General features: G+C 37.9%; 1 protein-coding gene and 1 pseudogene across 1 annotated transcript; one reads left to right on the top strand and one right to left on the bottom strand.

Moving 5' to 3' along the window:
- Positions 1-2,161: 2,161 nt before the first annotated feature.
- LOC112100940 lies at positions 2,162-6,493 on the bottom strand (annotated as a pseudogene).
- Positions 6,494-26,005: 19,512 nt separating this feature from the next.
- LOC112100939 (putative uncharacterized protein DDB_G0290521) lies at positions 26,006-26,539 on the top strand. Its single transcript, XM_024190819.1, has one exon. The coding sequence runs from the start codon at positions 26,006-26,008 to the stop codon at positions 26,537-26,539; it is 534 nt and encodes a 177-aa protein (XP_024046587.1).
- The last annotated feature ends 378 nt before the right edge of the window (positions 26,540-26,917 follow it).

Below are 26,917 nucleotides of genomic sequence, written 5' to 3'. Positions count from 1 at the left end.
GCACTCCGGAATGGTTCTTTATCTTTCAATAGTTCTTTGAAAAATTGTTTCTGCTCACAAAGTTTGTCAAGACAAGTTTTGGCAAGCTGTAAGATTTTGCCAAGGGAAATGTTGTCAAGAGCAAGATTGGATGCGGTGAGTTGTCTCTGTATGTCTGGTTGGAGTTCGTCTGGTAGGGAGGCCAAAAAGACATGCTTTAATGTTGGTTCATTGAATCCATTAAGCTTATAAAACAGCAAGAACATTCGCTTGTAATGGAAATCAAGATCCTTAGCATTGAGGGAACATCATTTCATGTTGAGATAGTCCCGTCGTGCAGCTTCAAAAACTGCAGAGGGGTCTCCAAGGAATTGATCATGGAGGACCGTAAGAGCACTTGAGACTTCTGGTAAATCAACAAACTGTAATTGGTGATAGCGCCCTAGAGAATCAAACCAATCTCTCAGAGCACCCGTAAAACGAGTAGCAAATTCTCTAAGGACTGATTGAGTTGTGGCTCCTGGCCGTAGCATTTGGAGGTCAATCCAGGCGGACATTTCATTAAGTCGGTCACGCCATTTATGAGATGGAAGATCATCGAATGTGAACCATGGACCATTCGATGATTTTTGATTTGTGGAACTGGTCTGGGCTTGAGCTGGAGGAGGTTGGTTTGTGGCAGAAGATTCAGGCATTTCTTCTTCAACTTAAGAGGGAATATCAACATATGGTTCTGGATGGGAGGTTTGGCCTTGAGGAGGTTGATCAGGTTGGGCCATCAAGATTCTGGTGATATCAGCATAGGACTTTTCAGAGTCACTGGTGGATGCTGAAGATTCTGTGTCAGTTTCGGTATGGCTATCAGAAACAACTAGATTTGAATCAGAAGTTTGGTCATCTGTAGTAGAGGAGTGGTCTACTGTGTGGGCACTAAACTGGTGCATTGGTTCTTTATCCTTGGATTGGGTAGGAGGTTGGGATAAAGGAGCTGATGGAGGTGTTAGCGGTGATGCCGGTGTATAACCAGGAGAGGGTTGGCCAGGGATGGAAATGGAGAAAGGATGAATTGTGATGGGTCGCGATTGAGGTTTAGGTCGTGGTTTAGGTTTAGGTGGTGGTGGTAAGGGATTGTCTCTGAAAAGAGTATGAGTCATGCCAAATAACTTGGAAGGATCGTACTGTCTGATGGGGGAAAGCATAGAGGCAAATGGATGATAAGTTGGACCTATGGAAGGGATAGGAGGTGATGTGGTAAAAAGAGTAGGTCTTTGTTTTTCAGAGTCAATCTGATCAAGCTCAGCTTTTAAACGTCTGATTTCCCGTTCCTTTTGGTCAAATTCAGGGCCATAGTAGCGCTGGGCAAGCATGGTTCGTAACTCAGAATCGAGTTGAGCAATTCGGGACTAGAGATTTTGGTGGATCTACTCCATTTGTGCAGCGATGGAGTCAACTTTTGTTTCAAGTTGTTCAGTTCGCAAACTGATTTTGTCAACTTTGGAATTAATATTCAAAAAGGTATCATTCTGTGCTCTGGCATTGTGGGTTTGCCAGTTGAGGATTGATTCAAAAGGTTTGGGAGTCAACTTTTGTCTCAAGTTGTTCAGTTTAAATAGGCTAAAAGAAACCCAAGATCCTAAAAATAAAAATGGCAACATTGGAACAACCCTCCAAGTAGGTTTGTCAAAGGATGTTTCAAAAGTCTTCACCAACCCACCATAATTAATGCTGTCTTTGACAAGCTTAATGCTAGCCTACTATAATTAATGCTATCATTGACAAACTTAATGTTAGCCCACCATCATTGATGGTAGACTTACCTTACACATTGACAAACTTGAAACAAAACAAACAAATGAAGTTGAAAAACAAAGGAGTCGCTGAAAATCCCAAGTCTGAACAAGCTGTAATGAATTGGTCATAACTCCTTCTAGAGAACTCCAAATCCAGCGTTGTAAAATTGATTAGAAAGCTAACTTAATTATCTTTCCAACGGTATATAGCTTGCACATTACTGGCGGCTCAATCAATATAGTTTTTATTCCGAATTTGACCTTTCTGCATTTGATACAAATTGTGTATTTGGCTGCCCAATAACTTGAATAATGCCCACAATGCCTTGTCTTCTCAGCGAGCCCAATTCATGATGTCGTGCATCTTGAATTGCATTTTCAATCCATATTTTCTCAATTAATCCATTTAAAGCAGCTTGCATCTTTTTGGCTCTTGTTCTTGTAATTGGGCCTCCATGAATGTGCAAAGGATCACTTGAAGTTTTAATGGCATTCCCTTGATGGTTCTCATCAGAAAGGAGAAATCTCTTCAAAAGGATTCGTCCTCAAATCTTCACCTACATCGAAAGGAGAAAGATCAGAAACATTAAAAGTAGCACTCACATTATACTCACCAGGAAGATCCAATTTGTAGGCATTATCATTGATCCGTGCAACCACTTGAAATGGACCATCTCCCCTTGGAAGCAACTTGGAACGACTTTGTGCTGGGAACCTCTCCTTTCTCATATGCACCTAAACCCAATCTCTAGGCTAAAAAATCACTTGTTTATGTCCTTTGTTGGCTTGAGTAGCATATTGTTAAGTTCTCTTTTCTATGTGTTGACGTGTTCTCTCATGCAATTGCTTGACAAATTCATCTTTCTTTTTACCATCCATACTAGCACGCTCATCAATAGGTAAAGGTAATAAATCCAAAGGAGTTGATGGATTAAAACCATATACAATCTCAAATGGTGAAAATTTAGTAGCTGAATGGACAGTTCTATCTTAAGCAAATTCAACATGTGGCAAACATTCTTCCCAAGTTTTCAAGTTCTTTTGAATAATGGCACGCAACAAAGTAGATAGTGTTCTATTTACAACCTCGGTTTGTCCATCAATTTATGGATAACAAGTAGTAGAAAACAAAAGTTTAGTACCCAACTTACCCCACAAAGTTTTCCAAAAGTGGTTCAAGAACTTAGCATCTCGATATGAAACTATGTTCCTTGGTACTCCATGCAACCTGACTATTTTCTTGAAAAACAAATTAGCTATGTTTGTTGCATCATCAGTTTTGTGACATGGAATGAAATGTGCCATCTTTGAAAACCTATCAACAACAACAAAAACAGAATCATTTCCCCTTTTTGACCTAGGTAAACCCAAAACGAAATCCATAGAAATATCAACCCAAGGTTCACTAGGTATGGGCAGAGGGTTATACAATCCATGGGGTAAAACTCTAGACTTAGCATGTTTACAAGTGATACACTTCTCGCATATTCTTTCAACATCACGTTTCATATGTGACCAAACGAAGTGTTCTTTTAAAACATCTAAAGTCTTTGCAATGCCAAAATGTCCCATTAAACCACCCCCATGAGCTTCACGCACAAGCAATTCACGCAAAGAACTATGAGGCACACACAATTTATTTTCTCTAAATAAAAGCCCATCATGCCTATAGAACTTACCAAATGCAATTTTCTCATAAGCATTAAACACATTAGCAAAATCAAGATCGTTAACATATAATTCTTTAATGTACTCAAATCCTAATAACTTTGCATTTAATGTAGAGATAAGTGCATACCTTCTAGATAATACATCAGCCACCACATTCTCCTTACCTTGTTTATATTTGATCACATAAGGAAATGGCTCAATAAATTCAACCCATTTGGCATGTCTCTTATGTAACTTACCTTGCCCTTTCAAATGCTTCAAGGACCCATGATCAGTGTGTATAACAAACTCTTTAGGTATAAGATAATGTTGCCAAGTTTAGGGCTGCTCCACTCAATTTCTCACTAAAGTAAGCAATTGGACACCCTTCTTTCATCAAAATAGCCCCAATACCTATACCTGAAGCATTACACTCAATTTCAAAAGTTTTAGTAAAATCACGTAAAGCAAGGAATGGTGCAAAAACCAATTTCTCCTTAATTAGATTAAATGCCCATTCTTGTTCACTACCCCACTTAAATCTCACATGTTTCTTCACTATTTCAGTTAATGGTGCAGCAAGGGTGCTAAAATCTTTCACAAATCTTCTATAAAAACTAGCCAAACCATGAAAACTTCTTACCTCACTTACACTTTTAGGTGTAGGCCACTCTTTAATAGCCTTTACCTTCTCTTCATCAACCTCAATTCCTTTAGCACTTACAACATAACCAGGAAAAACAATCTGATTTTTACAAAAGGAACACTTCTTCAAATTAGCATACAACTTTTCCTTCCTTAAAACAGTCAATACACTTTGCAAATGTTCAATTTGTTCATCTAAGCCTTTGCTATAGATCAAAATATCATCAAAATAGACAACTACGAATTTACCAATAAAAGCACGCAAAACATGGTTCATTAACCTCATAAAAGTGCTAGGTGCATTAGATAACCCAAATGGCATCACTAACCACTCATATAAACCATATTTTGTTTTAAAGGCAGTTTTCCACTCATCTCCCTCTCTAATCCTAATTTGATGATATCCACTTTTAAGATCAATTTTACTAAACACACAAGAACCATGCAATTCATCAAGCATGTCATCAAGTCTAGGAATAGGATGTCGATACTTTACAGTGATTTTATTAATTGCATGACAGTCAACGCACATCCTCCATGCTTCATCCTTTTTGGGCACTAGTAAAACTAGTACTGCACATGGACTCATGCTCTCCCTCACATATCCTTTTGTCAAGAGTTCTTCAACTTGCCTTTGAAACTCCTTTGTCTCCTCGGGGTTACTTCTATATGCAGGTCTATTAGGAATGGTAGCTCCAGGGACGAAGTCTATTTGATGCTCAATTCCCCTAATAGGTGGCAAAGCATTAGGGACTTCATTTGGAAACACATCATCAAAGTCCTGCAAAAGAGTCACAATAGCACTAGGTAAAGAAAAGTTGAGCTTATTAGTGTGTAAACAAGCCTCTTTGCACAAAAGTACAACGACTTGAAAAGAAAGCCCTCTTAACCTTGCTCTCTTTTGCAAACAAGTTCACTTGCTGCCTCTCTTTTCTCTCCACAATATTTTTTTCTATCTTTTCACTTGCTTTTCTCTCAATCTCTCCTTCTTTTGTACTCTCATTTTCATTTTTTGTATCACTCTCTTTTTTTTATTGACATTTGATCCCCATACACTTGCCTAGGTGTTAATGGTACAAGAGTGATTTGCCTTTTATTCATTATAAAAGAATATCTATTTAAGTAACCATCATGTGTCACATGCCTATCATATTGCCAAGGTCGACCCAAAAGAATGCGTCCAGCATGCATGAGTACTACATCACATAGAACCTCATCCTTGTATCTCCCAATAGAGAATGAAACCAGAACTTGTTTATTTACTTTAACTTCCCCACAATCATTCACCATTGTAGCTTATATGGCCTCGGATGTTTCAAAGTTTTCAAATTTAATTTTTCAACTAAACTAGTGCTAGCTACATTAGTACAACTTCCACCATCAATTATCATACTACATACCTTATCTTTGATGTGGCATCTAGTATGAAAGATGTTATCACGTTATACCTTTGCATCCTCTTTTACTTGCATGTTGAGAGCACGCCTAGCAACCATCAATTTACCATCAACAAGATATTCTACACCATCATTAGCATCCTCCAAAGGTGGCATAGGATCATCATCTGATTCACTCTTGGTTTCAACATCACCATCATCCCTCAAGATCATTACTCTCTTATTTGGGCATTGAGATGCAATATGACCTATCCCCAAACATTTAAAACACTTAATATCTCTATTTCTAGAGTGTTGGGAATTAGATTTACCTTTGCTTTGGTTGCCTCCCTCTTTATGATCCTTGATTGGCTCAATCTTACGCTTTGAAACAACCTTTTCATCTTTGCTCCATTTTGACTTCCGTGAGGAAGATGAACCCAAATTGGTTCTAGTGGAACCTTTCTTTTTTAGTTGTCGTTCCACTTTCATGGCTATGTGAACCATGTCTTCCAACTCAACATAGTGCTGCAAGTCAACCACATTAGCAATATCTTGATTTTAAGCATGTAAAAATCTTGCCATAGTGGCCTCTCATTCTTCTTCAATGTTGGCTCGAATCATGATTGTTTCCATCTCCTTGTGGTAATCTTCCACACTTATAGAACCTTGTGTAAGACTTTGAAGCCTTTGGTGCAGCTCCCTAAAATAATGACTAGGAACAAATCTCCTCCTCATGATGGCCATAATCTCCTCTCAAGTGGTTATAGGCCTTTCACAATTTTGTCTCCTACTCAAAACAAGTTGATCCCACCAAATAATAGCATAATCAGTAAATTCAACAGCAGTTAGTTTTACCTTTTTCTCCTCAGAGTAGTTGTGGCAATCAAATACTAGCTCCACCTTTTTTTCCCACTCCAAATAAGCTTCCAATTTGATACTCCCCACATTTTTACCATGAAAAGAAGGAATTTTCAGTTTGATACTCCCCAAATCATGATCTATATGTCTTGCCCTTCTATTATCTCTTCCACATATGTCAACAGTACCCATGATAGCACGCCCTTGATTACCCCTTGCCTCTCTAATTTGTCACGGATCTCTCCAAACATCAGATTCATGTGCTCAAATTGTTGTTGCATGGCTTTGAGCATGATTGATTGGTCTATCTGCGAAGATGAGTAATGGTACATGTGGTGTCTCACTACCCTGTATGCTACCAAACTGGTCTTTCCTGTTAAACCAATCCTCACACACATCACTACTCCTGAGTTCTCATTAGATCTTCTTTGGACTCTCCTTGAGTGGTATTCACCACTCACATGGTGGCGAAAACAACTCAAAAATCTGTGTAATTTTCACGGATTAGACAGAATGCTAGAACAAGAAGCCAACCTATTCACTACAGTCTTCATCGTTCATAGACCTTACTTCCAGCACCCAGAAACAAGAGACTTCTGGACACAAGATATGGCCTATGAATGGAAAACTTGTCCTCACCCTTATACCCTAATCCATGATACATCTGTTACCTCTGTTCTCAATTCATACCTAATGGAACTCAACAATATTCAGCCACCTGCCACAAACATCCATCACACCTCTGTTGGACCATCACACATCTTGGAAATTGTGCCAAAGAAACAGACTTGTACCCCAGGTTCCATTTCAAGTCCTCAAGGAATCCTTGTCATGGAACAACGTCCTGACTACACTAACGTCCTATTCCAAGACGCTCATGATCCATGGGAAGATTTTCAGTCTCTTCTCCATACTGAAAATCCCTATTACACTTTCACAGACCCAGATCCTCCTGCTACATCAGCCCAAAAGAGATGACTAATGCTGACGAAGAAGCCTACCTGCAAGCTGAAGCTTATCTTGATCACAGACAGATCTGCCGCGCTAAACGACAATATGAGAAAGAAACTGGCTATGTGTCTCCATCACACTACCCATCCACTCCATGATTACAGACACGCATGGGAATCTTTAGCTTTTGCTTTTTTAAAGTTTGCTTTAATAATTAGACAAGGGTCCTGTGTCTTGTCTAAAGTGTGTTTTCTGCTTTTCCTTTTCTTTTGGCATGGTGTGCTTTTGTAAAAGATAAGGGTCCCACCTTATCTCTCCTTCCTTGAGATCTCTATATAAGGATCTCTCTATCCCTTTGTAAGGCAGGAGTTAATTTGGAATAAAAATTTGGTTTTCTTCACATCATGTTTCTTTAAACCTTTTTCTCTCTTCTAGGAATCAAATAAATTATTTGGAGTTAATAATGATACGCTCACCTCTAATTTTCTAAACTGAGTATGCTGTGCACTTGCCTTAAGCCTAAGGATCCTGTGCATTAGAAAGGTCCTGTTTTATCCCCCAAAACTGATTTTTGTAAAATGAAATTATTTTCTCACAACATTCACCCTTTTTGAAGGCCAAGAGTGCCGTATTTTCGGGTGGTATCGTGAAAAATTGTTTTCAAATAATGATTTTCGGATTTGGTATTTGATGGATAAGTGTATATTGGCTGGAAACTAGAACTTGCGGGCTATTGGTCCTAAGGACAGACTTTGTTCTATTATAGATCTAGTATAACAACGCCATGTACAACTACCCACTGGTATCAGAGCCAAACACCCAACGCAGAGGTGGTATCATTTAAAATTCTAAGTAAAATTATTTGATCTCCTAGAAGAGGATTAACCAAACATGGAAGCAACCTCATCTTCAATCTCAACTCCTTCATCATCTTCCTCTCATATTTCTCTTTCATCTACTCTATCTCTTCCAAAGTCATGTTCCAAACACATAGCCTCTAAAATTGAAAACCTTGTTGAATATTCCTATATCCCTGAGTCTGCTCAAATCAATGAATCCTAGTTCCCCATCACGAGTCCTTATAATCTATACAAACAAAAAACTTCTTTCACCAAAAGTATGCACATCTTGATCTCCACAAAAAGACCACTCCCAAAAGAATATATTCAGTCTTCTAGACTGGACCAGTGTGCTTTACAAGCTTCTCAAAGTGAGCAGAATGTCACTTTAGAAATACCCCAAGATCTCGTCGCCAATTGGAAATGAGAAGGGTATACGCATCTCCACCTTGGCGGTGTAAGATTAATCCTCACCCTCCATGGCAGCAAAGGTTTACATGTTACGGCTAGGATTGCTCTGTTAGACACCAGGTTTAAACAGTACTAACATGCTGTTATAGGAACCATCTTGACCACACTCTATGCTGGCAGTATCCTCTTAACCTTTTACCCAAATTTCAACTTCTTTCTTGAGGATCCCAACCTTCCTATGACCCTTAAAGTCCAAATCCAGCTCCAAGGAGCAGAATAAATAGCCACATCAAAGATAGCAACTCTTCATCACCAAATAGTGTATCGATTACATAATCATGCACTTGATCTTCCCACACCACACACCACATCTGATGCCTTAATGATTCTTGCAGACACAGACACAATCCCAAACAAATCCAGAAATAAGAATTGCTCAATCTTATGCCTCTTGAATGGTTGACAAACTATGAGCATTTCCACCAAAACTCTGAACCAGTTCAAACCACAGAAACCATGTTTGAAAGACGACAAAATGGTCAAGTCAAACTATCTTTTCAAACACCTGACACCAAGCCTGTTTTAGACATTTCACAGCTTTCCTGCACTGCTATGATAATAGCAGTTCAAACTGGTCAAGAAAAGAAACTTCCTATTCATGGTTTCTCATCAGACGAATATCCAATATATCTAGACAAAATCAATGGTCATTTCTTATGGGATGTTCCTAAAGCCCATATGTGCAATCCAGATTGTCCTTGCTTGGATGATATGGATATTGATGATGAATTGGAAGTTATGAGGAGAAAGAAAAAGAAGAAAAACAAATCCTCTCGCCCAATAACATCTTGTAACTCTTTTCCTCCACAACCTCCACCAGATCCCAAACCTCCTATTCACCAAATAAGATCATGCCTAATATTTTCAAGCCAATCTTATAAGGAATCATTCCCTCCACTTGAAAAACAGACGGACACGTAAACCAGAGTTATCTCAAAACCTTTTGTCCAATCCCAGTTACGGCCTCTAGGCAGCCTGAAGAACCCAAACAATATGAAGCATTTTTAAATTGGCAAACCAAAAATGCCAATGCTCAAAACCAAACTCTTTAACAACTCGGAAAGAAAATTGATTGGATGTCTTAAAAAGAAAATGGTAGAGCTCACAAATAAAAATGAATCTCTGAGTGCAAAGATTACATGCCTAGAATTAGAGAATAAAACATTGCATGATAGAGTTGATGAGAACCATCAAGGGACCATTAAAACTTCAAGTGATCCTTTGCACATTCATGGAGGCCCAATTACAAGAGCAAGAGCCAAAAAGATGCAAGCTGCTTTAAATGGATTAATTGAGAAAATATGGATTGAAAATGCAATTCAAGATGCAAGACATCATGAATTGGGCTTGAAGAGAAGACAAGGCATTGTGGGCATTATTCAAGTCATTGGGCAGCCAAATACACAAGTTGTATCAAATGCAGAAAGGTCAAATTCGGAATAAAAACTGTATTGATTGAGCCCGAATTAAAATGCAAGCTATATACCGTTGGAAAGATAATTAAGTTAGCTTTCCAATAAATTTTACAGAGCTGGATTTGGAGTTCTCTAGAAGGAGTTATGACCAATTCTTTACAGCTTGTTCAGACTTGGGATTTTCAACGAATCCTTTGTTTTTCAACTTATTTGTTTGTTTTGTTTCAAGTTTGTCAATGATAGCATTAATTATAGTAGGCTAGCATTAAGTTTGTCAAAGATAGCATTGATCATGGTGGGTTGGTGAAGACTTTTGAAACATCTTTTGACAAACTTACTTGGAGGATTGTTCCAATGTTTCCATTTGTATTTTTAGGATCTTGGGTTCCTTTTAGCCTATTTAAATTCAGCAACCTTGGTATGTAAGGAGAGGAATGTTATTTTGAATTTGAAAGATTATTCTTTCTTTGGTTCTTTTGAGAACTAGTGAACTTATCAAGAATTTACATTCTTGTGGTGTTCCAAATTTAGACTTATCACTCACCTTCTCATCTCTTTCTTGAGTGTGGCGTCAATACCCTTCTCTATACCTTTGGTTCATGTTTTCTTAAGCATTGGGTCAAGGTTTTTGTTTGCCATAAATCTGTTTAGAACTTTCTTGGGAAGTTGAAACTACAAATTAATTGTAGGATTGAAAGTTTCATTGTGGGATTCGTATCATTTGGTATCAGAGCTAGTTTCTAATCAGGTTTGAATGTCTTATTTATTTTGATTATAAAAAAAAAAAAGAAAAAAAAACGTACAAAAAAAAAAGATTACAAAAAAAGAGTCAAGTATTTCTACTTTCATAGTTTACACATATCAATTGTGTTGCTTTGCTTGCTTGCTTTCCTTTCTTCAATTTCCTTTTCATTCTTTGTGTCCTCTTAATTTCTTTTATTTGTTAGTGTGCTGGATTGTCATATTTGGTGTGCCACTTGGGTTTTTTTTTTTTCTTGATTTTGTTTATTTAGTTCAATAAAGAACTGAAAGAGAGAATTAAGTGTGGTAAAAGGCAATTTGTGTGTTAAACACGAGAGTTAAGTGACATCAAAATTGAGTGAAATACGTGAGGGAGTGTTGTGAGGTCTTTTTGCTAACAATTTTTTTTTCAGATCACAAATATGTCAAAAGATCAAGAAGCTATAGACCAATCAATCATGCTCAAAGCCATGCAACAACAATTTGAGCACATGAATCTGATGTTTGGAGAGATTCGTGACAAATTGGAGAGGCAAGACACTGCCATAGCCAATCTACAAAGGGGGCAACAACCAATAGCTCCTAATGTAAGAGGTAATCAAGGGCGTGCTGTCATGGGAGAAGAAGATGGCGATGACGTAGATGATTTTGATGACCAGGCCACTGTTGACATGCGTGGAAGAGATAATAGAAGGGCAAGACGTATAGATCGTGATTTGGGGAGTATAAAACTGAAAATTCCTTCTTTTCAAGGTAAACATGATCCGGAAGCTTATTTAGAGTGGGAAAAAAAGGTGGAGCTAGTATTTGATTGCCACAACTACTCTGAGGAGAAAAAGGTAAAACTAGCTGCTGTTGAATTTACTGATTATGCTATTATTTGGTGGGATCAACTTGTTTTGAGTAGGAGACGAAATCGTGAAAGGCCTATAAACACTTGGGAGGAGATGAAGGCCATTATGAGGAGGAGATTTGTTCCTAGTCATTATTATAGGGAGCTGCACCAAAGGCTTCAAAGTCTTACACAAGGTTCTAGAAGTGTGGAAGATTACCACAAGGAGATGGAAATAATCATGATTCGAGCCAACATTGAAGAAGAACGAGAGGCCACTATGGCAAGATTTTTACATGGGTTAAATCAAGATATTGCTAATGTGGTTGACTTGCAGCACTATGTTGAGTTGGAAGACATGGTTCACATGGCCATGAAAGTGGAACGACAATTGAAAAAGAAAGGTTCCACTAGAACCAATTTGGGTTCATCTTCCTCATGGAAGTCAAAATGGAGCAAAGATGAAAAGGTTGTTTCAAAGCCTCAGATTGAGCCAATCAAGGATCATAAAGAGGGAGGCAACCAAAGTAAAGGTAAATCTGATTCCCAACACTCTAGAAATAGAGATATTAAGTGTTTTAAATGTTTGGGGACAGGTCATATTGCATCTCAATGCCCAAATAAAAGAGTAATGATCTTGAGGGATAATGGTGATGTTGAAACCGAGAGTGAATCAGATGATGATCCTATGCCACCTTTGGAGGATGCTAATGATGGTGTAGAATATCCTGTTGATGGTAAGTTGATGGTTGCTAGGCGTGCTCTCAACATGCAAGTTAAAGAGGATGCGGAGGTACAACGTGATAACATCTTTCATACTAGATGCCACATCAAAGATAAGGTATGTAGTATGATAATTGATGGAGGAAGTTGTACTAATGTAGCTAGCACTAGTTTAGTTGAAAAATTAAATTTGAAAACTTTGAAACATCCAAGGCCATATAAGCTACAATGGCTGAATGATTGTGGGGAAGTTAAAGTAAATAAACAAGTGCTGGTTTCATTCTCTATTGGGAGATACAAGGATGAGGTTCTATGTGATGTAGTACCCATGCATGCTGGACACATTCTTTTGGGTCGACCTTGGCAATATGATAGGCGTGTGACACATGATGGATACTTAAATAGATATTCTTTTGTAATGAATAAAAGGCAAATCACTCTTGTACCATTAACACCTAGGCAAGTGTATGAGGATCAAATGTCAATAAAAAAAGAGAGTGATACAAAAAATGAAAATGAGAGTACAAAAGAAAGAGAGATTGAGAGAAAAGCAAGTGAAAAGATACAAAAAAATATTGTTGAGAGAAAAGAGAGGCAGCAAGTGAACTTGTTTGCAAAAGAGAGTGAGGTTAAGAGGGCTTTTTTTTCAAAACAGCCTATCGTTGTACTTTTGTGCAAAGAGGCTTGTTTACACACTAATGAGCTTAACTTTTCTTTGCCTAGTGCTATTGTGACTCTTTTGCAGGACTTTGATGATGTGTTTCCAAATGAAGTCCCTAACGGTTTGCCACCTATTAGGGGAATTGAGCATCAAATAGACTTCGTCCCTAGAGCTACCATTCCTAATAGACCTGCATATAGAAGTAACCCCGAGGAGACAAAGGAGCTTCAAAGGCAAGTTGAAGAACTCTTGGCAAAAGGATATGTGAAGGAGAGCATGAGTCCATGTGCAGTACCAGTTTTACTAGTGCCCAAAAAGGATGGAACATGGAGGATGTGTGTTGACTGTCGTGCAATTAATAAAATCACTGTAAAGTATCGACATCCTATTCCTAGACTTGATGACATGCTTGATGAATTGCATGGTTCTTGTGTGTTTAGTAAAATTGATCTTAAAAGTGGGTATCATCAAATTAGGATTAGAGAGGGAGATGAGTGGAAAACTGCCTTTAAAACAAAATATGGTTTATATGAGTGGTTAGTGATGCCATTTGGGTTATCTAATGCACCTAGCACTTTTATGAGGTTAATGAACCATGTTTTGCGTGCTTTTATTGGCAAATTCGTAGTTGTCTATTTTGATGATATTTTGATCTATAGCAAAGGCTTAGATGAACACATTGAACATTTGCAAAGTGTATTGACTGTTTTAAGGAAGGAAAAGTTGTATGCTAATTTGAAGAAGTGTTCCTTTTGTACAAATCAGATTGTTTTTCTTGGTTATGTTGTAAGTGCTAAAGGAATTGAGGTTGATGAAGAGAAGGTAAAGGCTATTAAAGAGTGGCCTACACCTAAAAGTGTAAGTGAGGTAAGAAGTTTTCATGGTTTGGCTAGTTTTTATAGAAGATTTGTGAAAGATTTTAGCACCCTTGCTGCACCATTAACTGAAATTGTGAAGAAACATGTGGGATTTAAGTGGGGTAGTGAACAAGAAAAGGCATTTAATCTAATTAAGGAGAAATTAGTTTCTGCACCATTACTTGCTTTACCTGATTTTACTAAAACTTTTGAAATTGAGTGTGATGCTTCAGGTATAGGTATTGGAGCTGTTTTGATGCAAGAAGGGCGTCCAATTGCTTATTTTAGTGAGAAATTGGGTGGAGCAGCCCTAAACTATCCTACCTATGACAAGGAGATGTATGCATTGGTGAGAGCTTTGGAAACTTGGCAACATTATCTTCTACCTAAAGAGTTTGTTATACACACTGATCATGAGTCCTTGAAGCATTTGAAAGGGCAAGGTAAGTTACATAAGAGACATGCCAAATGGGTTGAATTTATTGAGCCATTTCCTTATGTGATCAAATATAAACAAGGTAAGGAGAATGTGGTGGCTGATGCATTATCTAGAAGGTATGCACTTATCTCTACATTAAATGCAAAGTTGTTAGGATTTGAGTACATTAAAGAATTATATGCTAACGATCCTGATTTTGCTAATGTGTTTAATGCTTGTGAGAAAGTTGCATTTGGTAAATTCTATAAGCATGATGGGCTTTTATTTAGAGAAAATAAATTGTGTGTGCCTCATAGTTCTTTGCGTGAATTGCTTGTGCGTGAAGCTCATGGGGGTGGTTTAATGGGACATTTTGGCATTGCAAAGACTTTAGATGTTTTAAAAGAACACTTCTTTTGGCCACATATGAAACGTGATGTTGAAAGAATATGTGAGAAGTGTATCACTTGTAAACATGCTAAGTCAAGAGTTTTACCCCATGGATTGTATAACCCTCTGCCCATACCTAGTGAACCTTGGGTTGATATTTCTATGGACTTTGTTTTGGGTTTACCTAGGTCAAAAAGGGGAAATGATTCTGTTTTTGTTGTTGTTGATAGGTTTTCAAAGATGGCGCATTTCATTCCATGTCATAAAACTGATGATGCGACAAGCATAGCTAATTTGTTTTTCAAGGAAATAGTCAGGTTGCATGGAGTACCAAGGAGCATAGTTTCAGATCGAGATGCTAAGTTCTTGAGCCACTTTTGGAAAACTTTGTGGGGTAAGTTGGGTACTAAACTTTTGTTTTCTACTACTTGTCATCCACAAACTGATGGACAAACTGAGGTTGTAAATAGAACTCTGTCTACTTTGTTGCGTGCCATTATTCAAAAGAACTTGAAAACTTGGGAAGAATGTTTGCCACATGTTGAATTTGCTTACAATAGAACTGTCCATTCAGCTACTAAATTCTCACCATTTGAGATTGTATATGGTTTTAATCCATTAACTCCTTTGGATTTATTACCTTTACCTATTGATGAACGTGCTAGTATGGATGGTAAAAAGAAAGCTGAACTTGTCAAGCAATTGCATGAGAGAACACGTCAACACATAGAAAAGCGAACTGAACAATATGCTACTCAAGCCAACAAAGGACGTAAGCAAGTGGTTTTTCAGCCTGGAGATTGGGTTTGGGTGCATATGAGAAAGGAGAGGTTCCCAGCACAAAGGCGTTCCAAGTTACTTCCGAGGTGTGGGGATACTTACCTGGCCAGATGGATCGACTGGCAATGCCGAGTGGGAATCATCTTTCCTTGTTAAAGGAAGAGCCTCAGGTGAGGAATTGGTCACAGAGGGCGCTGATGTTGTGGATACTTTTGATGGTTTAGCTAATAATGGTTCCAATTTGATGAGAACCATCAAGGGACCATTAAAACTTCAAGTGATCCTTTGCACATTCATGGAGGCCCAATTACAAGAGCAAGAGCCAAAAAGATGCAAGCTGCTTTAAATGGATTAATTGAGAAAATATGGATTGAAAATGCAATTCAAGATGCAAGACATCATGAATTGGGCTTGAAGAGAAGACAAGGCATTGTGGGCATTATTCAAGTCATTGGGCAGCCAAATACACAAGTTGTATCAAATGCAGAAAGGTCAAATTCGGAATAAAAACTGTATTGATTGAGCCCGAATTAAAATGCAAGCTATATACCGTTGGAAAGATAATTAAGTTAGCTTTCCAATAAATTTTACAGAGCTGGATTTGGAGTTCTCTAGAAGGAGTTATGACCAATTCTTTACAGCTTGTTCAGACTTGGGATTTTCAACGAATCCTTTGTTTTTCAACTTATTTGTTTGTTTTGTTTCAAGTTTGTCAATGATAGCATTAATTATAGTAGGCTAGCATTAAGTTTGTCAAAGATAGCATTGATCATGGTGGGTTGGTGAAGACTTTTGAAACATCTTTTGACAAACTTACTTGGAGGATTGTTCCAATGTTTCCATTTGTATTTTTAGGATCAAACTTACTTGGAGGGTTGTTCCAATGTTTCCATTTGTATTTTTAGGATCTTGGGTTCCTTTTAGCCTATTTAAATTCAGCAACCTTGGTATGTAAGGAGATTAATGTTATTTTGAATTTGAAAGATTATTCTTTCTTTGGTTCTTTTGAGAACTAGTGAACTTATCAAGAATTTACATTCTTGTGGTGTTCCAAATTTAGACTTATCACTCACCTTCTCATCTTTTTCTTGAGTGTGGCGTCAATACCCTTCTCTATACCTTTGGTTCATGTTTTCTTAAGCATTGGGTCAAGGTTTTTGTTTGCCATAAATCTGTTTAGAACTTTCTTGGGAAGTTGAAACTACAAATTAAGTGTAGGATTGAAAGTTTCATTGTGGGATTCGTATCATTTGGTATCAGAGCTAGTTTCTAATCAGGTTTGAATGTCTTATTTATTTTGATTATCAAAAAAAAAAAGAAAAAAAAAACGTACAAAAAAAAAGATTACAAAAAAAGAGTCAAGTATTTCTACTTTCATAGTTTACACATATCAATTGTGTTGCTTTGCTTGCTTGCTTTCCTTTCTTCAATTTCCTTTTCATTCTTTGTGTCCTCTTAATTTCTTTTCTTTGTTAGTGTGCTGGCTTGTCATATTTGGTGTGCCACTTGGGTTTTTTTTTTTTCTTGATTTTGTTTATTTAGTTCAATAAAGAACTGAAAGAGAGAATTAAGTGTGGTAAAAGGCAATTTGTGTGTTAAACACGAGAGTTAAGTGACATCAAAATTGAGTGAAATACGTGAGGGAGTGTTGTGAGGTCTTTTTGCTAACAATTTTTTTTTCAGATCACAAATATGTCAAAAGATCAAGAAGCTATAGACCAATCAATCATGCTCAAAGCCATGCAACAACAATTTGAGCACATGAATCTGATGTTTGGAGAGATCCGTGACAAATTGGAGAGGCAAGACACTGCCATAGCCAATCTACAAAGGGGGCAACAACCAATAGCTCCTAATGTAAGAGGTAATCAAGGGCGTGCTGTCATGGGAGAAGAAGATGGCGATGACGTAGATGATTTTGATGACCAGGCCACCGTTGACATGCGTGGAAGAGATAATAGAAGGGCAAGACGTATAGATCGTGATTTGGGGAGTATAAAACTGAAAATTCCTTCTTTTCAAGGTAAACATGATCCGGAAGCTTATTTAGAGTGGGAAAAAAAGGTGGAGCTAGTATTTGATTGCCACAACTACTCTGAGGAGAAAAAAGTAAAACTAGTTGCTGTTGAATTTACTGATTATGCTATTATTTGGTGGGATCAACTTGTTTTGAGTAGGAGACGAAATCGTGAAAGGCCTATAAACACTTGGGAGGAGATGAAGGCCATTATGAGGAGGAGATTTGTTCCTAGTCATTATTATAGGGAGCTGCACCAAAGGCTTCAAAGTCTTACACAAGGTTCTAGAAGTGTGGAAGATTACCACAAGGAGATGGAAATAATCATGATTCGAGCCAACATTGAAGAAGAACGAGAGGCCACTATGGCAAGATTTTTACATGGGTTAAATCAAGATATTGCTAATGTGGTTGACTTGCAACACTATGTTGAGTTGGAAGACATGGTTCACATGGCCATGAAAGTGGAACGACAATTGAAAAAGAAAGGTTCCACTAGAACCAATTTGGGTTCATCTTCCTCATGGAAGTCAAAATGGAGCAAAGATGAAAAGGTTGTTTCAAAGCCTAAGATTGAGCCAATCAAGGATCATAAAGAGGGAGGCAACCAAAGTAAAGGTAAATCTGATTCCCAACACTCTAGAAATAGAGATATTAAGTGTTTTAAATGTTTGGGGACAGGTCATATTGCATCTCAATGCCCAAATAAAAGAGTAATGATCTTGAGGGATAATGGTGATGTTGAAACCGAGAGTGAATCAGATGATGATCCTATGCCACCTTTGGAGGATGCTAATGATGGTGTAGAATATCCTGTTGATGGTAAGTTGATGGTTGCTAGGCGTGCTCTCAACATGCAAGTTAAAGAGGATGCGGAGGTACAACGTGATAACATCTTTCATACTAGATGCCACATCAAAGATAAGGTATGTAGTATGATAATTGATGGAGGAAGTTGTACTAATGTAGCTAGCACTAGTTTAGTTGAAAAATTAAATTTGAAAACTTTGAAACATCCAAGGCCATATAAGCTACAATGGCTGAATGATTGTGGGGAAGTTAAAGTAAATAAACAAGTGCTGGTTTCATTCTCTATTGGGAGATACAAGGATGAGGTTCTATGTGATGTAGTACCCATGCATGCTGGACACATTCTTTTGGGTCGACCTTGGCAATATGATAGGCGTGTGACACGTGATGGATACTTAAATAGATATTCTTTTGTAATGAATAAAAGGCAAATCACTCTTGTACCATTAACACCTAGGCAAGTGTATGAGGATCAAATGTCAATAAAAAAAGAGAGTGATACAAAAAATGAAAATGAGAGTACAAAAGAAAGAGAGATTGAGAGAAAAGCAAGTGAAAAGATACAAAAAAATATTGTTGAGAGAAAAGAGAGGCAGCAAGTGAACTTGTTTGCAAAAGAGAGCGAGGTTAAGAGGGCTTTTTTTTCAAAACAGCCTATCGTTGTACTTTTGTGCAAAGAGGCTTGTTTACACACTAATGAGCTTAACTTTTCTTTGCCTAGTGCTATTGTGACTCTTTTGCAGGACTTTGATGATGTGTTTCCAAATGAAGTCCCTAACGGTTTGCCACCTATTAGGGGAATTGAGCATCAAATAGACTTCGTCCCTGGAGCTACCATTCCTAATAGACCTACATATAGAAGTAACCCCGAGGAGACAAAGGAGCTTCAAAGGCAAGTTGAAGAACTCTTGGCAAAAGGATATGTGAGGGAGAGCATGAGTCCATGTGCAGTACCAGTTTTACTAGTGCCCAAAAAGGATGGAACATGGAGGATGTGTGTTGACTGTCGTGCAGTTAATAAAATCACTGTAAAGTATCGACATCCTATTCCTAGACTTGATGACATGCTTGATGAATTGCATGGTTCTTGTGTGTTTAGTAAAATTGATCTTAAAAGTGGGTATCATCAAATTAGGATTAGAGAGGGAGATGAGTGGAAAACTGCCTTTAAAACAAAATATGGTTTATATGAGTGGTTAGTGATGCCATTTGGGTTATCTAATGCACCTAGCACTTTTATGAGGTTAATGAACCATGTTTTGCGTGCTTTTATTGGCAAATTCGTAGTTGTCTATTTTGATGATATTTTGATCTATAGCAAAGGCTTAGATGAACACATTGAACATTTGCAAAGTGTATTGACTGTTTTAAGGAAGGAAAAGTTGTATGCTAATTTGAAGAAGTGTTCCTTTGTACAAATCAGATTGTTTTTCTTGGTTATGTTGTAAGTGCTAAAGGAATTGAGGTTGATGAAGAGAAGGTAAAGGCTATTAAAGAGTGGCCTACACCTAAAAGTGTAAGTGAGGTAAGAAGTTTTCATGGTTTGGCTAGTTTTTATAGAAGATTTGTGAAAGATTTTAGCACCCTTGCTGCACCATTAACTGAAATTGTGAAGAAACATGTGGGATTTAAGTGGGGTAGTGAACAAGAAAAGGCATTTAATCTAATTAAGGAGAAATTAGTTTCTGCACCATTACTTGCTTTACCTGATTTTACTAAAACTTTTGAAATTGAGTGTGATGCTTCAGGTATAGGTATTGGAGCTGTTTTGATGCAAGAAGGGCGTCCAATTGCTTATTTTAGTGAGAAATTGGGTGGAGCAGCCCTAAACTATCCTACCTATGACAAGGAGATGTATGCATTGGTGAGAGCTTTGGAAACTTGGCAACATTATCTTCTACCTAAAGAGTTTGTTATACACACTGATCATGAGTCCTTGAAGCATTTGAAAGGGCAAAGTAAGTTACATAAGAGACATGCCAAATGGGTTGAATTTATTGAGCCATTTCCTTATGTGATCAAATATAAACAAGGTAAGGAGAATGTGGTGGCTGATGCATTATCTAGAAGGTTTTCAAAGATGGCGCATTTCATTCCATGTCATAAAACTGATGATGCGACAAGCATAGCTACTAACGATCCTGATTTTGCTAATGTGTTTAATGCTTGTGAGAAAGTTGCATTTGGTAAATTCTATAAGCATGATGGGCTTTTATTTAGAGAAAATAAATTGTGTGTGCCTCATAGTTCTTTGCGTGAATTGCTTGTGCGTGAAGCTCATGGGGGTGGTTTAATGGGACATTTTGGCATTGCAAAGACTTTAGATGTTTTAAAAGAACACTTCTTTTGGCCACATATGAAACGTGATGTTGAAAGAATATGTGAGAAGTGTATCACTTGTAAACATGCTAAGTCTAGAGTTTTACCCCATGGATTGTATAACCCTCTGCCCATACCTAGTGAACCTTGGGTTGATATTTCTATGGACTTTGTTTTGGGTTTACCTAGGTCAAAAAGGGGAAATGATTCTGTTTTTGTTGTTGTTGATAGGTTTTCAAAGATGGCGCATTTCATTCCATGTCATAAAACTGATGAAGGCGAAAGCATAGCTAATTTGTTTTTCAGGAAATAGTCAGGTTGCATGGAGTACCAAGGAGCATAGTTTCAGATCGAGATGCTAAGTTCTTGAGCCACTTTTGGAAAACTTTGTGGGGGTAAGTTGGGTACTAAACTTTTGTTTTCTACTACTTGTCATCCACAAACTGATGGACAAACTGAGGTTGTAAATAGAACTCTGTCTACTTTGTTGCGTGCCATTATTCAAAAGAACTTGAAAACTTGGGAAGAATGTTTGCCACATGTTGAATTTGCTTATAATAGAACTGTCCATTCAGCTACTAAATTCTCACCATTTGAGATTGTATATGGTTTTAATCCATTAACTCCTTTGGATTTATTACCTTTACCTATTGATGAACGTGCTAGTATGGATGGTAAAAAGAAAGCTGAATTTGTCAAGCAATTGCATGAGAGAACACGTCAACACATAGAAAAGCGAACTGAACAATATGCTACTCAAGCCAACAAAGGACGTAAGCAAGTGGTTTTTCAGCCTGGAGATTGGGTTTGGGTGCATATGAGAAAGGAGAGGTTCCCAGCACAAAGGCGTTCCAAGTTACTTCCAAGGGGAGATGGTCCATTTCAAGTGGTTGCACGGATCAATGACAATGCTTACAAATTGGATCTTCCTGGTGAGTATAATGTGAGTGCTACTTTCAATGTTTCTGATCTTTCTCCTTTCGATGTAGGTGAAGATTCGAGGACGAATCCTTTTGAAGAGAGGGGGAATGATGAGAACCATCAAGGGACCATTAAAACTTCAAGTGATCCTTTGCACATTCATGGAGGCCCAATTACAAGAGCAAGAGCCAAAAAGATGCAAGCTGCTTTAAATGGATTAATTGAGAAAATATGGATTGAAAATGCAATTCAAGATGCAAGACATCATGAATTGGGCTTGAAGAGAAGACAAGGCATTGTGGGCATTATTCAAGTCATTGGGCAGCCAAATACACAAGTTGTATCAAATGCAGAAAGGTCAAATTCGGAATAAAAACTGTATTGATTGAGCCAGAATTAAAATGCAAGCTATATACCGTTGGAAAGATAATTAAGTTAGCTTTCCAATAAATTTTACAGAGCTGGATTTGGAGTTCTCTAGAAGGAGTTATGACCAATTCTTTACAGCTTGTTCAGACTTGGGATTTTCAACGAATCCTTTGTTTTTCAACTTATTTGTTTGTTTTGTTTCAAGTTTGTCAATGATAGCATTAATTATAGTAGGCTAGCATTAAGTTTGTCAAAGATAGCATTGATCATGGTGGGTTGGTGAAGACTTTTGAAACATCTTTTGACAAACTTACTTGGAGGGTTGTTCCAATGTTTCCATTTGTATTTTTAGGATCTTGGGTTCCTTTTAGCCTATTTAAATTCAGCAACCTTGGTATGTAAGGAGATGAATGTTATTTTGAATTTGAAAGATTATTCTTTCTTTGGTTCTTTTGAGAACTAGTGAACTTATCAAGAATTTACATTCTTCTGGTGTTCCAAATTTAGACTTATCACTCACCTTCTCATCTTTTTCTTGAGTGTGGCGTCAATACCCTTCTCTATACCTTTGGGTTCATGTTTTCTTAAGCATTGCGTCAAGGTTTTTGTTTGCCATAAATCTGTTTAGAACTTTCTTGGGAAGTTGAAACTACAAATTAATTGTAGGATTGAAAGTTTCATTGTGGGATTCGTATCAATGTACATCTGATCAAGACAATTGCTGATTGAATCAACTTTAGTTTCAGTCTGAGAGACTTGACTCGCAACTCGATCAATTTTCTTTCTGAGTTGTTGAAGAGTTTGGTTATGAACATTGGCATTTTTGGTTTGCCAATTTAAAACTGCTTCATATTGTTTTGGTTCTTCAGGCTGCCCAGAGGCCGTAATTGGAAATTGGACAAAAGGTTTTGAGATAACTCTGGTTTGCGTGTCCGTCTGTTTTTCAAGTTGAGGGAATGATTCCTCATAAGATTGGCTTGAAAATATCAGGCATGATCTTATTTGGTGAATAGGAGGTTTAGGATCTAGTGGAGGTTGTGGAGGAAAAGAGTTACAAGATGTTATTGGATGAGAGGATTTGTTTTTCTTCTTTTTCTTTCATCTCATAACTTCCAATTCGTCATCAATATCGATATCATCCAAGCAAGGACAATCTGGATTGCACATATGGGCTTCAGGAACATCCCATAAGAAATGACCATTAATTTTGTCTGGATATACTGGATATCCTTCTTATGAGAAACCATGAATGGGAAGTTTCTTTTCTTGACCAGTTTGAACTGCTGTTATCATAGCAGTGTAGGAAAGCTGTGAAGTGTCTGAAACAAGCTTGGTGTCAGGTGTTTGAAAAGATAGTTTGACTTGACCATTTTGTCGTCTTTCAAACGTGGTTTCTTTGGTTTGAACTATTTCAGAGTTTTGGTGGAAATGCTCATAGTTTGTCAACCATTCAAGAGGTATAAGTATGAGCAATTCTTGTTTCTGGATTTGTTTGGGAATTTGGATGATAGTTGGAATTGTGTCTGTGTCTACAAGAATCATTAAGGCATCAGATGTGGTGTGTGGTGTGCGAAGATCAAGTGCATGATTCTGTAATCGATACACTATTTGGTGATGAAGAGTTGATATCTTTGATGTGGTTGTTTGTTCTGCTCCTTGGAGCTGGATTTGGACTTTAAGGGTCATGGGAAGGTTGGGATCCTCAAGAGAGATGTTGAAATTTGGGTAAAAGGTTAAGAGGACACTACCAGCATGGAGTGTGGGCAGGATGGTTCCTATAACAGTATGTTGGTACTATTTGAACCTGGTGTCTAACAGAGCAATCCTGGCCGTAATAGGTAAACCTTTTCTGCCATGGAGGGTGAGGATTAATCTTACACCGCCAAGATGGAGATGCGTATACCCTTCTCGTTTTCAGTTGGCAACGAGATCTTGGGGTATTTCTAAAGTGACATACTGCTCACTTTGAGAAGCTTGTAAAGCACACTAGTCCAGTCTAGAAGACTGAATATATTCTTTTGGGAGTGGTCTTTTGGTGGAGATCAAGGTGCGGATACTTTTGGTGAAAGAAGTTTTTTGCTTATATAGATTATAAGGACTCATGATGGGGAACTGGGATTCATGGATTTGAGTAGACTCGAGGATATATGAATATTCAATAAGGTTTTCAATTTTAGAGGCTAAGTGTTTGGAAAGAGAAATATGAGAGGAAGATGATGAAGGAGTTGAGATTGAAGATGAGGTTGATTCCATGTTTGGTTAATCCTCTTCTAGTAGATCAAATAATATTACTTAGAATTATAAATGATACCACCTCTGCGTTGGGTATTTGGCTCTGTATAAAATTTCAGAGGCTACACCATCATACCAGCCTTACATCTAAAAATTTCTCCCTTTTTGTCCAGAATCCCATACCGAATTCAGCCATTCAAACCCTCTTTGGAAAAATACTCAATTCTTCATTAAGCTTCCCTTTAAGCTTAACGAAGATGTTAATCCCACCAAAGCCACACATCCAGGTATGTCTCCACAGATCTTAAATTAGCTCAACAAGAATGTTCAGACCTCCTCCAACAAGGTCTCATTGAACCCCCAAATCACACTAGGCATGTCAAGCATTCTATGTGGAAAAACGATCCGAAATCATTCGGAAAAAGAAGAGACTTGTCATTGATTACCAACCCTTAAATTTTTTTCTTCAAGATGACAAGTTCCCTTTACCCAAAATCCAATCTTTGTTCATCCACCTCCATGATGCAAAGATATTCTCAAAATTTGACCTTTTTGCATACCCAATGGCCATTATCAGTGGACTGTCATGCCATTTGGCTTAAAAGTAGCCCCTTCTCTTTTTCAAAAAGCTATGACCAAAATCCTTGAGCCAATCCTCCATCACACACTGGTCTATATTGACGACATCCTCCTATTTTCTAAAGACAACGGGGCTCACAAAAAATTGTTGGACCACTTCCTCACCCTAGTGAACTCCCACGGTATTATGCTTTCTGAAAAGAAAAGCACGCTAGGTCACTCCACAATTGAGTTTCTTGGCATGATCCTTGAGGATGGATACTACCGTCCAGGGCCCCACATAGCACAAGAATTGTTACACTTTCCCGATGAGCACCTGACCAAAAAACAAATCCAACAATTCCTCGGGATAATCAATTATCTTCGGGATTTCTTGCCACATGTATCTGTTCATACAAGCTAGCTATCTAAAATGTTGAAGAAGAAGTCCCCCCCTTTAGGGTCCAGATCATACATATGCTGCATCAGCTTTAAAGATTCCATCCACTGGTCAAAAAATTCTCCAAATCGATTCTAGCAATGAATACTGGGGTGCCATTCTACTCGAATTCATAGATGGCAAAGAACTTTTTTGTGCCCATGCCAGTGGTATATAAAGAGATCTTGGCTGTTAAGTATGGCATTAAAAAATTCAAGTTCCATCTGATTGGTCATCATTTTCACATCCGTCTTGACAACTATTTGTTCCCCAAAATCCTTGAATTTAAAAACCGAACCCTCCCTGATAAACAGCTACTAAGATTAAAAACCTGGTTTTCCCAATATGACTTCTCAGTAAACACATATAGGGAACTCAAAACCTCATCCTTGACCTCTTGTCCAGACTGCACAAAATCTCACTTATCACCTCTCAACATACTTTCTTGTCATAGCCATGATGACCTCTTTACCGAACCAAGCTCTTATCCAAACCATATGTGCCCTCTGCAGTAACTCTTGCTGGCCATTTAGAAGAACCTCGTTCTTTTGAGGTAGTCTTAAACTGGCAAACTCAAAATGTTGTTGCAAAGAACCAAGCACTCACTACCTTACATCATAAGGTAGACCACATTACACACAAAACCAACTAGGTTGAAAAAAAGGTTGATACTATCTCAGATAAGTTAAATCAGATTTATCAAAATCTTCATAACAGAGTTACTCAACTTGACTCGGAACTTTGGGCTATGCTTGCTCAACGAGTCTATAGTCCTAATTTTGATTAAAAAAAAAAAGCTGAGATAAGAGCTTTGAAAGCTGAAATTGCCAGAATTGACTCAGAAAGGGTCCAGCCTACCCTATTTACAAGTTCTGCCCCATTACCAGTAATTAATCCTACCTATGATCCCTTCTTGCCATCATTTTCCTCCCGAACATATGAACCTTCTAAACTTTTTGGTATGACCCATACTTTGTTTCCTCCACATCCACGCCCTCAACCAAAACCAAAGAAAACACCAAAACCAGCTCCAGTTCAAAAACCCATTCCTCAGCAAACTCCTCAGACATCCAGATTTGAACCATCACCCTCTCCATCACAAACTTTTTTACCTGAATCTACTCGACCACCACCAATCCAAACTACTGTTTCCCTAGAAAAACAGCCCATGTCCCAGTATTCTACTCAACAACTTTCCCATTCACCATCTCTAGATTCCTCTACTGAAAATTCCCCTTCACAATCATATTCATCATCTATTGAGTCATCCGATTTAAATCTAGCTGATATTTCCAAACTCCTCATGGCAGAACCTACTGAACAGTCTGGTGCCATTGACCCTAGCCCAAGAACTAAACCTGTTGACATTGATGAAGAAAACCAAGAAACTAGTGAAATTGGTGAATCTTCTCAATCAATTCCACCTCAGCCAAAAGTTTCCAAACCTTCCAATAGTCCATGGTTTACTTTTGATGATCTCCCTTCGATAAAATAGAGAGAAAGACTACAAGAGTTGTCTGCTTGGATTGATCTCCAGATGTTAGCTCCAGATGCAACAACCCATTCTGTTCTAAGAGAATTTAGTACTCGGTTTATAGGTTCTCTTCGAGATTGGTTTGTCTTGGACAGTATAGACAACTTCAGTTCATCCATATTTCTGATGCCTCTCAGGCCTTAGTCATTCTCCATGATCAATTTATTGGAGAACCAAGTGCTACTTTTGAAGCCGCAAGACGTGATTATCTCAACATGAAATGTTGTTCTCTCAACACAAAAGATCTTCATTACCACTACAAGCGCATGTTTTTGCTCTATTATAAGCTGAATGGATTCAATGATCCCACGCTCAGGCATGTATTTCTGGCATCTCTCC

The sequence above is a fragment of the Citrus clementina genome, unplaced genomic scaffold, assembly GCF_000493195.1.
Source record: "Citrus clementina cultivar Clemenules unplaced genomic scaffold, Citrus_clementina_v1.0 scaffold_2, whole genome shotgun sequence".
In the NCBI taxonomy this organism is placed as follows: Eukaryota; Viridiplantae; Streptophyta; class Magnoliopsida; order Sapindales; family Rutaceae; genus Citrus; species Citrus x clementina.
The sequence above is the reverse complement of the archived record's forward strand: the minus strand, read 5'-3'. Positions and strand labels throughout refer to the sequence as shown.